At 38.3% G+C, this 15,902-nt stretch overlaps 2 protein-coding genes and 1 long non-coding RNA gene across 5 annotated transcripts; 1 reads left to right on the forward strand and 2 right to left on the reverse strand.

Annotated features, from left to right (window-relative positions):
* Positions 1-338: 338 nt before the first annotated feature.
* On the reverse strand, positions 339-1,333 carry LOC149046360 (uncharacterized). The gene is made up of 2 exons (XR_016185651.1): positions 1,205-1,333; positions 339-981 (listed from the first exon to the last, which is right to left on the reverse strand). It is a non-coding gene; the product is annotated as an uncharacterized LOC149046360 (long non-coding RNA).
* LOC113672659 (epithelial sodium channel subunit alpha) lies at positions 426-10,744 on the forward strand. Of its 3 annotated transcripts, XM_027188972.2 has the most exons (13): positions 426-722; positions 4,236-4,631; positions 4,987-5,095; positions 5,389-5,638; positions 6,008-6,141; positions 6,617-6,780; positions 7,264-7,374; positions 7,931-8,048; positions 8,560-8,638; positions 9,082-9,139; positions 9,321-9,388; positions 9,787-9,871; positions 9,974-10,744. In XM_027188972.2, the coding sequence occupies exons 2-13, from the start codon at positions 4,302-4,304 to the stop codon at positions 10,160-10,162; spliced, it is 1,695 nt and encodes a 564-aa protein (XP_027044773.2). In that variant the 5' UTR covers positions 426-722; positions 4,236-4,301; the 3' UTR covers positions 10,163-10,744. The 3 variants fall into 3 exon arrangements, with proteins under 3 accessions (XP_027044773.2, XP_089059170.1, XP_089059169.1); XM_089203043.1 differs by lacking the exons at positions 426-722; positions 9,787-9,871; positions 9,974-10,744 and adding an exon at positions 9,544-9,780 and having other exon boundaries at positions 4,265-4,631; XM_089203044.1 differs by lacking the exons at positions 426-722; positions 8,560-8,638; positions 9,787-9,871; positions 9,974-10,744 and adding an exon at positions 9,544-9,780 and having other exon boundaries at positions 4,264-4,631.
* A 101-nt stretch (positions 10,745-10,845) lies between these two features.
* LOC113672660 (betaine--homocysteine S-methyltransferase 1) lies at positions 10,846-15,755 on the reverse strand. The gene is given in 9 exon segments (XM_089203072.1): positions 10,846-11,024; positions 11,738-11,868; positions 12,134-12,316; positions 12,678-12,720; positions 12,722-12,829; positions 13,320-13,511; positions 13,781-13,887; positions 14,456-14,598; positions 15,715-15,755. Coding segments are annotated over 7 exon segments (750 nt in total). The 5' UTR covers positions 13,844-13,887; positions 14,456-14,598; positions 15,715-15,755; the 3' UTR covers positions 10,846-10,994.
* Positions 15,756-15,902: the final 147 nt, after the last annotated feature.

The following is a 15,902-nucleotide window of genomic DNA, read 5'->3' on the forward strand; positions in this document are numbered from 1 at the left end:
TATTGATTACTGTCCCATGACGTCAAGTAAACTTTTTATACACAGGTCTGGAAACTGAAACACGCGATTACTTCATAGATACTTTTGATTTAAGTAGCAATCAGAAATGGAAACTGGTCAATAATCTATTTTAGCTGGCATAAAATTGTACACAACCTGTATTTCCACTGCGAATTCACTTTTCAGGCTGTGCAAATAAAAGAGCTAATTATGTAGTTCAGACAAAAACTATTTACTATTGTTCACAACCTATATTTCCACTGCGAATTCACTTGTCAGGCTGTTCAAATAAAATCGCTAATTATGCTGCTCAGACAAAAACTATTTACCCCTCAACATTTGTGAGGCGTTGTAGTAAACATAGCAATTTTAATTTTACTGTTTCTACATGTGCGGTTTTTGTTATGCAAAACAAGGTCAATAACGAGGGTTAGTAATATATGCAACGACATGTTTAGCATAGAAATGGATGCGGAATGTTTTGACGTCAGAGTGTTTTCTTGCCCTTGATTGCGCGCATTGGCCCGAAGATTAGATCACTACACGATAAACGAACGACGGACCACTGTAGGAGAAGCCCACCGAACACCAATCGCTCACCTATGCTCGTTGAAAAAGAGTTCTTCATCACGACGTAAATCACCAAGGAGCCGATATACACCGTAGCTGTAATCAATCAGAAAATTTACTCCACTCGCACGCCAAGAGGAAAAGGTTCTCAGGTAACCAAGCTTGAATTTATTGCATTTTGTTATTGTGTTATTTTACCAACAACCGTGCCATCCACAGTCTTTTAACCGCCATCTGTACATACACTTGTTTGTTAAATCGAATGTTGTTGTGGAGTGGGTCGCTGCTCTCGAACATTTCCAATTAGTCAGTTCAAAGCGAGCAGTGAACAATGAACTGCCGATTAATCCCATCGCTAAATAATCTGTTGTTGGTTTTGTATTTCCGATTGGCTGCATGTTCTTTGTTCACCTGCGGAACACATCATTTTATTTCAATATCTTCTATACTACTGAGGAGCAAACTGTAAGCGCTATAAGATGCTGTCAGTTGTTCATGCTTGAATGAATTAACAGCCTGAGGTTTCACAGATCTCATTTTACATTTTGAGTGGAGAGCAAACTCCTTGACAAAAAATGTCGACTCAACTTGTGCTTTAAAAGCAACAATAACAAGAATTTGAAAAAATTCTCACCAAGCCAAGAATTTTCCCTTGACTGACGCGAGAGTACCTGACTTTAGATGACCAATTACACTTTGTAACATCTTGTCCTGAATATCCAAGGGAAATATGGGGTGTCTGTAAATGTATAACCGAAAAAACGGAAATCATTGTATTTTCACCATCACCAAATGACACCCGTAATTTTGACACATTCATTAGAAAATTATGAACAATTATTTTAAAAAATTAATTTTTCCTGATCAATTTCTTTTCAAGGCTAATGTCAACACAGGCGACGGACAAATACGAAGGGCCAATATGCTTACGAGCTAGAAAACTCGCTTGACAGATTTAAATAGTACTCTCGGTAATTAATGTGAAAAAAATTTATTGGTTTTGAGATTCAAATTTTTTTTAAAATGCAGAAAAACCTTTAAACTGAAATGAAATGTGTGGTTTACGGAGTTGGGTTCAGTTTTCAAGTAATTGTAAATCTTATCTCCCTCACATGTTCAAAGTGTTCTCCTTATCGTGCGAGAGTTCAAAACTATCAATGGTCACCTGAATTATCAAGCTCGTTAGTAACTTTAGAAGGCTTTTGCAGTTGAGTTAGCATGAAAACTGACTGTCCCAAAGCAAATTTCGCAGGAATCTGACAATTCCTTTTAGCATCAATGGAAAACATTTAATTTTGCAGTGTTAATCAACTAGTGATGGGAGATAAGGGTCAATCCTCTCGGCTTCAGCTCTTCCTTAATGGAAGTGAAATGTTCGTATATAATGGACTACATTATCATAAGTATGCTGTAACCTTTGTTTGATTTAGTCAAGCCCTCCTCCTTAATTTCCTTTTCAATATCATTTCCCACCATGTGATAATTTTGTACAAGCTTGTATATCAACACTTAAAATTCTAATTCGCAGAAAGCACGCTATTCGGCCGAGAATCAAGATAATGAAGATGCATTACCCACATGTACCACTGTTGAATTGTTATGTGTTTCACTTCTTTAATACGCGATTTTTTTTCCGTTTGATCGTATCAGAAAAGCATGGGTCGTAAAGCTATTGATCTGATACTGTCTTTGCTTTGCACCATCATCTTTGCACCATAGGATCTGGATGGGCCATAACGTATTGAGCTGCATCTGAATGTATTAGTCAAAGATTGAAGGCTATTCTTAGCAGATTAATAGTTTAAAATACTCTTCCTTATCATTAATATAGCGCAAAAAGGAAAAGTTGGGTTGATATTGAATAAAAAAAGGGGATCTCAACTCATTCTTTGTGTCAGCAATTAATCACGGAGAACTTAATTATTATTAGAGCGCTGAAAAGCAGTGAGTTGGTGTACATGCTGAGAACTTTGTTCAGTTTAGATTGTAAGACAATCCAATTCGGGTTCATTGGAGACTAGCTTACTGATCACCAACAAAAAGTATAAAAATATTGACGCTATGCTGGTTTGGTGAGCGTCAGACACTTTAGAATGATGTTACTGCCCAAACTAGACTTTTTATTTTTACTATCTGCCATCAGTAATTTGCACTTAGTGTACTTGATTACCTTCATTAATCATAAATAGTATATTTTTTTTTTGGTTCAATGTTTCAACTGTCCAGTGGTTTTCTTGGTCTGGTTTAAGGATTAGAGGAAGAGTAAGCAATGTCTGGCTTTTTATCATCGTTTGTCGCTGGTACAAAACGTTCTGTTTTTCGGTGTGTCCGGCTAAATGCTCACCAAGGGTCGAAGCAATGTCTCCTACATTTGTTACTAGAGTACTTCCAAGAATTTCTTAGCTGAGAGGATTTTGCCTTAAAAAACTATCAAGAGAACAAGTGTTCACTCTGGTTACGGTGTAACACGCTTACCGTTTGCGATTCGACTGGTTTTCATAGTTGCACCATTCAAACATACTTGTGGTTTCAGGTTCGACCGATTAATATCATTATATTTTAATGCTACAATCGTGGAAACCTCTAGTACACATAATTGGCCTATAGCTGTTTGGGGACTCTTTGCAAATATAATCTCTACATGTATAAAAAGAAACAGCCTGTACCTTTGCAAAAAACTGAAGGCTTATTAAAATAAATGTACATCGGCAGAATTCGCTCACAAGAATTCTTCCCTGAAGCAACAACAACGAAAAAGGAGAGGTACGCTTTCAAGCTCCTTTACAGGTTCCAAATTTTATCACTTTGTTATAGGTTTAAGATTAAAAACTCGTATTAGTTTGTAGTCATTTGCATTTGTAAAATACATTATTGTGCTATTTTATAATAGTTTTTGGTAAATCTACACATGTAACACAAAAGTAGAATTCTCTTCAACAGCATGATATAATTACATGACTTCTTTTTTGTAACAAGTAAGAAATTATTTTTCGAAATGAATAGAAAAACTAAAAGGAAATCTTCTTTTATTGCAGGTCGACCACATCTAACACGTATACCTAGCTCCTTGCTACAATTCTCTGTATTAACGAATTTGTAGCTTATTCGGTTTCAAAATTCGATTTCATATAGTATTAAGAAAAAGTTGCTATCATTTCAAGGGGAATTTGTAGGATCAGAGAGTTACTGCATTCGATAAAAAGAAATTTTAAATTTATGATTCACAGGTGAAAACATAGCCATGAAGACGATAATATCCTCCAATTAAAATAATTTTGAGAGCGTATTGATGAAAACTGTTTTGATAAAACAATGACAACTGTAGGTGATTAAGACCTGGTTACTTGAATAATCATCACTGCTAAATACGAGAAACAAATTAATTGCATAAAAGCTTCATTTCTTTTCATCATATGCAAATTGACTCTAAATGTATTGAGCCTGCACTTTCAAATAAGAGTCATCTGCTTATTGTTAGCGTTTAAAACATTAACATAAGATTCTTCATCCTACATTACGAGATCTAAACGCTGAAAGACGACTGAGACTGGGAATAACTTTTTAAAGACCTGCAGGGATATGTAGATGCGCCTCTCGCGCAGGCGGTGCAGACATCTAATTTTTTGGGCATCAATTTACCTTTATGAATTTTCATAATATTCCAGAGCTCGTTGGTCTTGCTTTGATCCATGCTCAGAGGATAAACCAGTGACGCCGAAATAGTGCTTGGCATGGAAAATACAAACCCTTTTCAACGGCAAAACGATTTTGAGATGTCCGTCAGAGGAGGAATCAAAGCAGCTGGTGAAGACGTCAGCCAAGATATAACAGATGATGAGGACAAAACGTATTCTATACGACATTTGATTCTGGACTATTGTGAATACACGTCTGGCCACGGTCCACCGCGCATCATCGCCTCAAAACAAACAATAAGAAAAATATTTTGGACGTTGTTATTTCTTGCAGCATTGGCGATGTCTTCATGGCAAATAAACACTCTGTTTAATACGTATAAGGCAAGACCGCTGAGCACTCATGTCTCGATAAAACATGAAACGGTGTGTATATCTCTTGCTTACCCGGGCTCTAAATTTTTAATTCCACGGAAGACGCAAGCAGTGACTTTGTGATCATTGAGAGCAAGCCTAACTTCATGCACTTATCATATCATTGAGTTGTATTCTTGGGGCAAAACTCTCACTCACAGTAAGTCAGGAGTAAAAATGGAGACCATAACTGTTATGAAAAACTCACAAAATATTTAGGATTAGCACTTAAAGTTTTTCATTCTGTTTTGCAATTTTTAGTTGATTAATATTGGAGAGGTGCTCACTTAATCGACGTGTTGAACGTTTTAGCACCGCTTTTTCACCAAGTTCACTATTTTTTAATATCTTCTTGCTATGTTTCCAGAGTCTTGACTTTCCTGTGATTACAATTTGCAACTTCAATGCTGTGAAAATTGGTAACATTGAAAATTTCCCTGAGGAGCTGAAGAAAGATATTCAAGCAGAGACTACCAGTAAGAAATATGTGCCCTAAACTAATAATAACATCACTTTACAGCGCCCTGAACTAATCACCTACAACAAGTGTAGATTATAGAGGGCATCGTTCGCAGGATGGCAATTTGAGGCATAAACAGACATCGCTCATTTTGCGCTGTTCCACCTTCATGGTAAACGGGGCTCCGTCTCGAATTTTTAAGCTTCGATTTTAAGTTTAGTATTTTCATATTGATTTCTAAACCCTTCTTGTTTGATGTATTTTGCGATCTCATTATCATTATCATCAGTATTATTATCAACATTATAGGCTCTAACCCACCGACACGAGGGAAGAGAGCAGTAAACCAACCCTCCTCGTCCAATAGTCCAAGTAACCTTGACTTCTCCGAAGAGGAAGAGGAAGGAATTGAGAACCCGGATGATCTGGATGAGGATTTTAAGAATAGGGAGCAAATGATAATGATAATGGCTGAGGCTGGTGTTGAAGCACTGAAACCCCTTGGTCACCAGTTTAAAGAGTTTTTCTTGTCGTGCAGATACCGCGGAATCTCGTGTGGGTAAGTTTAAAGTCTCCCATTAAATTTGCAAATGAAGAATAAGAAGAACTTTTCTTATTCAAATTGTTCAAAGTCACGTTTTGTCCGTACGGGTTCGTGGGACAAATCTGCCCAAAAAGCTACTATGACTAGTTTCTCTTTGCTCTCTTGTCTGGCTAAGGCTGAATTCTTAAAATTCAGTTCGAATGCATCACCTGAAAATGACAAAATGACCTTTGGAGCGTTATATTAGCTGTATTGTATCTCAAATTAACAGATTACCTCAAATTAACAAATTAACTCAAATTGACAAATTAAACAATTCACACTGCAGCAAATAAAAAGCGTATTTTCTTGATCTGCATTGTTATCGGAGTATTTGTTTTCTAGAAATTTCGCGAGTTCCTATTGGACAAGCTATTGGCATTATACGTACGGAAACTGTTATGTTTTTAACGCTGGTAAAGATAAATCAGGAAACAGTGCTACAGTGTTGAAGTCTAACAAGCCCGGCCCATCGCATGGTAAGATAGCTGTTTAACTGAATTTATATTGATTATTTTAAGGCAGAAAAACTCTGAGCTCCGATTCCTTTACTTACGCGTGAGTAAAATGCACTAGGGAGCATTTCTAAAGACTGGTCCGAGAGAAATCTCTAGAAACAGAGCCCAGACACGATCCCAGATGCATCATGGCTGTAATTTCGCTAAGCAATGTGACCAAGAACGAACGACATTTCTCGGCTCTAATTGCACTGACCAGGAAGCCAAATGCCAGCAGACTCAAGATAACGATCACGCGAATTTTAAAAATATTGAATTAGTCATTATATCCAATTAAGCACATATAGTTATAACTGTCTATGGCATGAAAATAATCCGTTATAATCTGTACTGGAGAAGTTTACAATTTCATTTCCTAAAAAACGTCAATTGAAAAGAAGTTGACTTAAGAAACTAAGTGGCTTAATGGCTTAAATGGAACAGCTTCTTCTTTCAGGACTAAACCTCGAGCTAAATATTGAGCAAGACGAATACATTGGAGCCTTCACAGAGGAAGCTGGGGTTAGGATAGATATATCGAATCAAGGAGAAATGTCGTTTCCTCGCGAGAAAGGACTCAGTGCAGCTCCAGGATTTGCCACGTCAATAGGAATACGGAAGGTGGGAAACTCTCATCTAAATTTGTAATCAAGTATTGTGATATCGATTATCTCAGAGAATTTGCAAGGGCTTTTGGGCTCGTTTTCAGGCAAAACTCGTTCAACGAGTTTTCGCCCGCGGCTGCCTGGTGGATGGTGCGCGCGCTTGAGTTCAGTTCCAACAGCACAGGTCGTAGGAGTTTGGCTTGGTCATTGTGTTATGTTTCTTGAAAAAGGCACTTTACTTTATCTGTGCTTCCACCAAAGAGTATAAATTGGTATCTGCCGTCTTTAAGATAGGCTGGACGATAAATTGAGAGGGCTGGGGCAGGCGGGGGGGGGGGGGAAGGTAAATTACGTTGGTTTTAAGACCTCCGGCGGTAAGGGCCACACGGCTTTTTGTGCTTACTCTTTTTTATCAGATTAATTATCAACCTGACCGTCGTTACCTGCTATCGAAGTCATAATTTCATTAAGAGTAACTTTTTAAAATTTTTCATTATAGGTAGAAATCCACAGAAAGGATCCATTCACCAAAAAACGATGCCAAAACAGCTCGAGTCTAAGCGACGCAAACCTCTACAAACATAACTTTCAAGTAAACTATTCAGCCACGGTGAGAAAAAAAAAATAGAACATAGATAAGGTGGAACAGTAAATTTTTACTAAGTACAATAAACCCTTAAATTAGTACCTATGTGTGACCAAGACTGCGCTCTCACAAATCGTATTCCTCAGGACGCATTCAGATCATTACTGAAAATATAGAAAATAACCATCGTGTATCGTACCCCTGTCAATTCGATTACATTTTGAATTCCCGTCACTTTTTGTATACAAAGCAGCCAGGGTAACAAAATGATGGCTGCTAGCTTGACGTCATCATCGTCGTCATTACCATTATCATCTTCATCAATCTCATTTTAATCATGGTCATTATCATTACTCATACCATCAAGTTTTTTAACCTCTCACCTCGCTAAAAGAGAACTTTGGTTGAAAAAAAAATTTAAGTACTTGAGCAGATCAACAGCAATCAGTTTAGCAAAAACAACATAAAACGACAACATACATTTCTGGCTGGCATGTCCTGATCTCAGACTTATTACAGCTTGGCAAAGTTTGATTCATGACCATCTATTCACTAATTTCGGATCATTCGTCCCACACAGGCATGCAAGGAATCATGTCTCGCTTATAATCAGAGAAAAGAATGCAAATGTATGGAGTACAGATTTCCTCTTCCTAATGATAAAACCCCAGTTTGCGACATCCTAAATAAAACAGTCGGTAAGTATCGATGAACTAAGCCTTTGAGACATTCACTTTGAGGCAGTAAGATAGAATGCCAAACTTAATGATTTCTCTAAGATTCTTCGGCTAAAGTCATGTGTCAGGCAAGATCAATCACGTTATCGTAAAGGCAAATTTGTGGCAGGCGGAGAGGGGAATCCTCTTTGAAGGTAATCATCTAGCCTTTGGGGAAAGATGTTTGACGAGGGTTTAACAACCTAACAATGTAAACAAACATTTTCATGGAAATATAACGTTATAGTTACAAAAGGATCTCAAAATTCCTCAAACTGGAATCAGTGGCGGAGATTGGAGCCATCTATAAGTTCTTAATTTAAGACAGTGATATCTCTGTGCATCCAAAATTTACAACAGGTGAGTTCTGGGATGTAGGAGGTATACATAGGTTACCAGAGAGAGGAATAGGAAGAAACCATTGATAGGAATGATGACGTAGTTTTTTTTATAACAAGGTTAATGGCCGATTTGTTCAATTGTTTTGTCGTAGTTGACTGTCTCAGCAAAGTACAGAAGGCATTTAAACGAAATGAATTGAACTGTACATTGTCATGTCCACCACCCTGCAGGTAAGAGATGAGAGATTCCTAGACAAAGCGTCAGTCAATTTGTCAGTCAACCATTCTCTCAGTCAGAGTCAGTCAGTCGGTCAGTTCGTCAGCCAGAGTGTTAGTCAGTCATTAATTAAGGCAGTCAATCAGTCAGTTAGTCAGACAATCAGACACTAAGTCAGTTAGTCAGACAATCAGACACTAAGTCAGTCAGTCGGAGGGTCAGTTATTCAGTCACACAGTAAGCTAATCAATCCACAGTCTCTCCGTATGTCAGTCAGTTGGTCGGTGAGTCATACTCTCACTCACTGTCTGTCTGTCTGTTCGCCAGTTGCTCAGTCGCCAGTCAGTCATTCAGTCAGTCAGTCAGTCCATCGCGTGTTCAGTCTGTCTGTCAATTCGTCACTGGGTAAGCGATTGTGAAAGTAATCATAGGCGTATTCTTGCATGGTTTTTCGTAGGGAGAGTATATTTCAGCTCACATCATCATTCTCAGCCTGGCCTTCCAGTGGTTACAAGGTTTGTAAACAGTTCTTAAAATTCTATGACTAAGTGGAGATAATGTTCATGTGACGTATACCTTCCAGTTTGGTAATTTGAGCTTATAGCAGCCACAATTGGAAGCGCCTGACACACTCCTTAAAAAATGTGTCTTTTTGGATATCTAAATTTTGTTTTGTCCTAATTTCTTCGGTTTCAGCCTTTCTATATTGACAAGCTCAACTCGCAGGACAAATCTCATAACCTCGATGTTAATTCAAATTCAAGGTAATTATCCTCTTTTTTTATTTATTTCCCAAAATTACTTTCAACCAAATTTAAACAGAGCATCTCTATTGGTCTGTGCTCAATTGTGTTCACAATGTAGAGTATTGGGGCAAAAAATATATATAATATCGATCTTCCACTGCTTGTAACCATAGAGCGTCATATTCAAGAGGAAAGGAAAACAGTCGAGGAAAAATGGGATTTTTCGTTCTTTCCATCATCCATATCCAATTTTTCCTTGCATGTCTGCGGACACTTGTACTGAGAGAGTCTCATAAAAGATAAAAACAACACCGCTACACCGAATGAAACTAAGTGATGCACGTGCTAGAGCATAATTAGTACCATGGACTACATATAAGATTAACACATGGACTCCACAAATGGTTTATTTCCAGTAATCTTCGCTCCAATGTTTTGAAGCTAAACATATTCTACGAGGAACTAAATTATGAAACCATTACAGAGGAAAGATCTTATGAGGTATGCTTACATTTCTTTGAGGATTTTGCACTAATACTGAACACGTAGTCATCAACATCTTTTCAAGCCAGTTTGCTGACCAGTGTCCTGTTTTATCCACAGCTGGCCAATTTTGTGTCTGATCTCGGAGGGTCCCTTGGTTTGTGGATTGGAATGTCTGTTCTATCGTTTGCGGAAGTCCTGGAATTGTTGCTATTGATCGGTTACGCGCTATTTAGGAAATTTCGAAGAAAGTTAAACGGAAAAATACGATCATCTTCATTTCATGGCAAAGGAAAAGGCGTTGTTTGAGAAGTCATCAAAGACGCTTGGTGGAATAACATAGTTATGAGTTAATGATAATTTAATAGCTGGATTAAATAGAGCAAAGTATATGATCAATCTAACAACTATTTAAAAGAAAACTTGTTTCAAGTGTCAGATTGCTAATAATTGCCTAAGATGCCTTCCAGTTATTTATATATAAAAAAAGTAATTGTTAAATTATATGCAATCGTACGCGTTAGAGGAGAGTTTAATTAAAAGAGGAAAAGAACAAAAACCAAAGCTACAATGATAACAACGAAAACCATAACAAGAAACGAAGAAAAAAAAACGACGAGAACGGCACCGTTTGATTTGAAAAATAGAGGTCCTGCGGCCAAACCCCCGCTATCCATCAAAACTTCTCTTCTCCTTTATCCATTTAGCAATTTTCTCATTCATAAATTTTTATTTTCGTCGTCAAATTAAAATACATTTACACTCAATTTTGTTATTCCTTTTTTCTTTCGCGTCGTTGATGGTCATTATTAATTTTTAAATAATTTTCCAACGATTGGTTCTTAAGATAGGCGGATTGTAAATAAATTAAAGCTTATTATTCCAGAGTAATATGGTCTCCTATGTTGCCTAAAATTGGAGAGGGACTGCTGGGTATATCACCACAGATAACAGCTAACTAAAGAGTTGAGTCTTAATTATCTATTATTTCTAAAATTTTCAATCACATTCTCCATCAATCAAGGCGCCCCACAGGTAGTCCTTGTTCTAGGCAGGTGTCAAACAAAATTTCAGTCAAACCCTCTGATTGTTGGATAAAGGTCCGGACATTGCCGGGCAGTCAGGTCGTCCCGAGGCTGGTTTAAGATTTTCCCAGTATTGCCTTCCAATTCTGTCAGAGAAAGAAATGACAGTGTAATAAAACAATTAAAGGCAAAACTCCGTTCGCTCCTTAATTAAAGGGGCTGTCGTTTGTCAGCCCGGTCGTCAAACTGCCTGCCCTCTCTTTCTCGTCTCCACGAGAAAAAAATAAACAAAACAAAAAAAACAAACAAACAAGAGCATCAGAGCGCAAATCCGAAGGTCTGAGGTTCGACGAAAAAACATTTTTCTTAAAAATAAATTGTTTAGTGGAAATAAAGTAATAAGACTTTACTTACTTATGGGAGGCACTGGAAGAATACTTTAACGCTTCTCCCCAAAATCCGTGCTTCGAACTTGCTGGTGGAAGCTTTCCTCGTTCATTTGACAGCTATAATATATATAACTTAAAATACGTTTCTTGTAATGTTTGCTCATGCCTTATTGAACTGTGTTTGCTTTTGTGGGGAAATCTGATGCCTTTTACGTCGAGACCGAGAGAAAAGCTACTAAATTAGCAGCAGAAAACGTTGTAACGTTGACTTCCCAATTTAGCAGCTCAAGATATCACGTTTTAGCTATTTCTCATATCAAGATATTAAACGCACCTCAAACAAAGCGCTATCCGGTTATTTTGTATGTCATATTGTGCTGAAGTACTAAAATGGCAACATTATCTTGCAATGAGTTTTGCATGTCCAAAAACGAACTCAACGTGGTACATTACGTAGCATCTAATCGTACCTCTTCTGCAAGCGCCCGGATGTGATATGGCTCAAAACCACAGCATCCACCAATATAACGAATGCCTATGTCGTAAGCTGCGCGTGCGTACTTCTGCATGTCCCATCTCGTCATCACACGACTTTCCATTGCTGCACAGAAATAACAAAAAAAAAACTCATTAAATTTCATTAGAGAGTAAAAGTTTCAATGTCGTCCGCAACAAGCCAGGGAGAAAACGACGGGTAAGAATGATTTACATCTCTAAAAGCAAATATGACACAAATTGTCCAAATGGGTAGGATGCATTGAAACCATGTTCACTGTGAAAGCAAATGAAAAACTGGCCAAGATCACCGTGACAAGTCATGGTAAATATTGTCAGCGTTCAAACACCTTATTAGAATTTCTTCTTACCGAAAGGATTCTCTGGTAACGAGAGAATTCCTCTTCTGTCAGCATCCGTGGTTTTATAAGCTACAGGCTGGACCATAAGCGGACGAAGCATTCCTGAGGCGTTCAAAGCATCTTTCATCATTTGCACAGTTTGCAAGCAGCTGTCCGGATCAAAAAGACAGTTTACGCCAATAATATCAGCGCCTTAAAGACAAAATTTTAAAGACAAGAATTAAGTTGAGGTAGTTAGGGCATTCAGAGTTGATAAATGACTCATTAGTTGCTTGCCTAACTGATTGATTGACCGACCGACCGACCAAGAAAGTGACCGGATGAATGACCGGCGACAGAGTGACTGACTTACTGACTGCCACACTTCCTATTATCTGGCCATGGCTCTCCCAATGACTGACAAACAGACTACCTAACTGACTGTCTCACTAAATGACTGTCTGACCAACTGACTGTCTGACTGACTGACTGGCCGACTGTCTAATTGTCTGACTAACTGACTGCGACTGACTGACTGATGAATGGATGGATGATCCATGCATACCAACCTTACCCATTTTAGCAAGCCTGACAGCTGCTTCCCCAGGGTTAACTTTCCCTAGAACGTCCCCCCTGGGGGCTAATGGGCATTGTAACGGCGACAGGTTTGCCGGTAGATTTCAAAGTTTCTGTCGCCCATTCAGCTTCATCAATGTTCATCAGATACTGAAAAGTCACAGATGGAAGCTACTAAATAAAGTAATGAACTTAAGTAAATTGATCGGATTCGATTTAAACTTTTGCTGAGGCTTAAGACATATTATTTGTGTCTGTACAGAAGATCTGAATCGGTTCCTTGATTCTGCTATGATTCTGGCCTTGTCTCCAAAAAATCAATACATTAGGGGAACCGGTAAAATTTCCTTTTAAAAACTGCAAACTAGTCAATGCATGCGAAGTCTGGCCAAAGTCCCGCGCAAAGTGTTGTAAAGCGCATTGGAGTATATTGATATGGAGAATGAGCTCTATTAATGTATCGTTATCATTATCAAGATTCTCCGAGACATATATCACACTGTGGCATTCCTATTCTATTCCCTCTAAATTCATCTGGTTCTTAGAGCGCGCACCAGCACTCGCAAGGGATGAGCTTCATTTTTTTTCGTTATTGATTTGATACATCTGGATGCACACGTGACCATTGATGGACACCTACCTCACCAATAAGAAAATCTACATCATTCTTGATAAGTACTTCAACTTGTTTCAAGTACTCCTCCTGAACTGCATGCTTACCACGCCCTTCTCGATAGCTCTGGGTGTAAGACACTCCTCCCGCCATCAGGGCGTCACCCTCGTTGGCGACTTCACGCGCGATCCTACACGCAGCTTGGTTGATGTCGTCAGCCTATATCAGAAAACAACAACTCAAATTAATCACTTGTAGGGGTTTTTGATTTCAGTTGCATTTTATAGATTGAAGAAAATACCGTAACATAGCCGAGAGGAATAGACCGCAAAGAACACAGGAAGGGCGAACAGTCTAATCCAAAGTGAGCTTGTAAAGAGTAACGCTGTGAGGCTGAAATTCTAATTTTGCTGGTTTCCTTTCTTCTATTCATCCGTAATTGTCTACTTTGACTAGTGTCAATGAAAATACTTGTTTCCGGGGAATACCTTAATCCTCACTCCGCGGCTGACGATGGATTCTTGTGTTCCATTAAATGTAAACGCTTGCATGACGTCTGCTCCAGCCCTAAGGAATTCTCTGTGAAGTTGTCGCACTAAAACAGCATTGCAGCATTAAAAGGATTTTCAGCAATTGCTATCAAATGAATTTTCTAGTGAAATGTTCAAGCCTAAGGCTCTAAATTGTGTAATTTTACGCAAAAAACAGACTTCCTCAAAAATATTCACAAGCCTCAGGTCTAATCAATGAAAACAAGTATCTAGAATAATCCGAGGTTTTACATTTAGGTAAAAAACACTGGAACAACCCTGGCGCCCACGTGATGACATCTCCCAACCCAACCCTACCCTACCGTACCGTAACCACTTCCCACTAAAAAATTGGGGAATTGCTTTGGGTTCCTAGCCACGCCCACGAAACTTTAGCAGAACCTTCCCCTAGGTGTGTCGCTATTCAGGAAACAATTTCATTCAAGGGACTTCGATATCGATCTCAACTGAGACTGAGCAATATTCCCTTGTAATTCTTTCACTTGTCCTTTCCGTTCTGAGAATGACCCTCATTGGTAACGATGTTGTCCCCCGAGGGTTACATTATACGTGTAAGAGCCTCTTTTTACGAAACTATCCCTCGACCACACTCCTCAATCGACATGTACTCACCTGCCTCAGGATGCTCTACTGTACATTCAGGTGCGTGTGTATGGACCAGCTGTTACATAGCCTCGCCTTTCAAGAGCATAGAGGAATCCGCCATCACCGATCACGACTTCTCCTGTGTCAAGTCTCTCAAGAATTCCCCTTGGCTGATCAATTCAACAAGTTTCATTAATCAAGTAAATTAACAACGCAAAAAGCACAAAGTTAGAATTCCTTTTTTTTAAAAGAGAGGAAAAAAAATAAAACAAAGGATATTCTTTATTGCACTAAACGTCCTGGCTTTGCTGCACATGCACTCATGGAAAACCAGTAGAGACTTTTTGGAAGGCAAGCCCTCTAGCATTTGCTTGACGATTACAGCAGAAATATGACAAATATTCCTGTATTTTGTAAATAATTAGCAAATAAACTCATGAAAAAAAGTGGCTGTTCTGATGTACAAGAAACATGTGAAAATATCTTCCTATCATAGATTTTTAAATATATCGCGAAAGGCTGCGATCAGTTATATACCTGCTTAGTAGTTCCTGTTCCCACGGCCGCTAGATTTACGACTCATTTTACTTGACGTCAGAAAAAGTTCACTAGACAACCTGTGATCCCACAGGGCCGGTAATAAATCTTGATAATCCTTTTACCTCTGGCTTTTGACATTTGAATAGGAACTGAGGGGTAGTTCGTATTAAATTTATGCAAAATAAAAAGAAACTTATTTCTGTCACGCACACAGGCTTTGCAACTAGTCATGCAAATTCCGCCACAGTTATGCAATAAGAGCAGCCCTGAAATTCTCAACGTTCCTAAAGGAAGTATGAGTCGAGTAAAGCAGATTTCCATATTCTAGCTATGTGTCAGACAACTATCACAAATTATAAATAACTTCTTCAGCTAGCTTACTGCTAGCCTTCTAGCGGACAAATGCCCAGCAGACATAAATATCCTTCCCTCAGGTCAAGTTACCTCGGCCATCAGGGTTGAGAAAGTGTTTGTCGTTTAAAATCATCAAGATATTTTTTAGTCTTAGTTTTAAAATTTCCAACACAAGCCTAATACCACTTTTTTCTTCAGATGCTTAACTAGAACACCAGACGGTTGCACAATCTCTACGTTGTAACCTTGCTCATTTCAGTGTTTTCACGACAGTAAGGGAATGGACCCTCGGTGTTTTGAACATGTATTCTTTGTCAAAAACATCGTTTGGAGACAGAAAATAAACATTTAACGAGCAGAAGTTGAGACATGTTGCGTATTTAATCTCTTACCTTTTTTGTTGTGGACGCCATTTTAAGATGACTTCGCTGCTATTGTTGTCACGCAATGTCACGCTACTGACAACGTGCAAGGGGTGGACAGTTACGTGACGACAGCAAAATAATTTAATAATATTAATATGGAAGAAAAAGTCAATCGAAAATATATATAATATATAAAATATATATATATATATATA

This window comes from Pocillopora damicornis, chromosome 4 (assembly GCF_964200805.1).
Source record: "Pocillopora damicornis chromosome 4, jaPocDami1.2, whole genome shotgun sequence".
NCBI lineage: Eukaryota > Metazoa > Cnidaria > Anthozoa > Scleractinia > Pocilloporidae > Pocillopora > Pocillopora damicornis.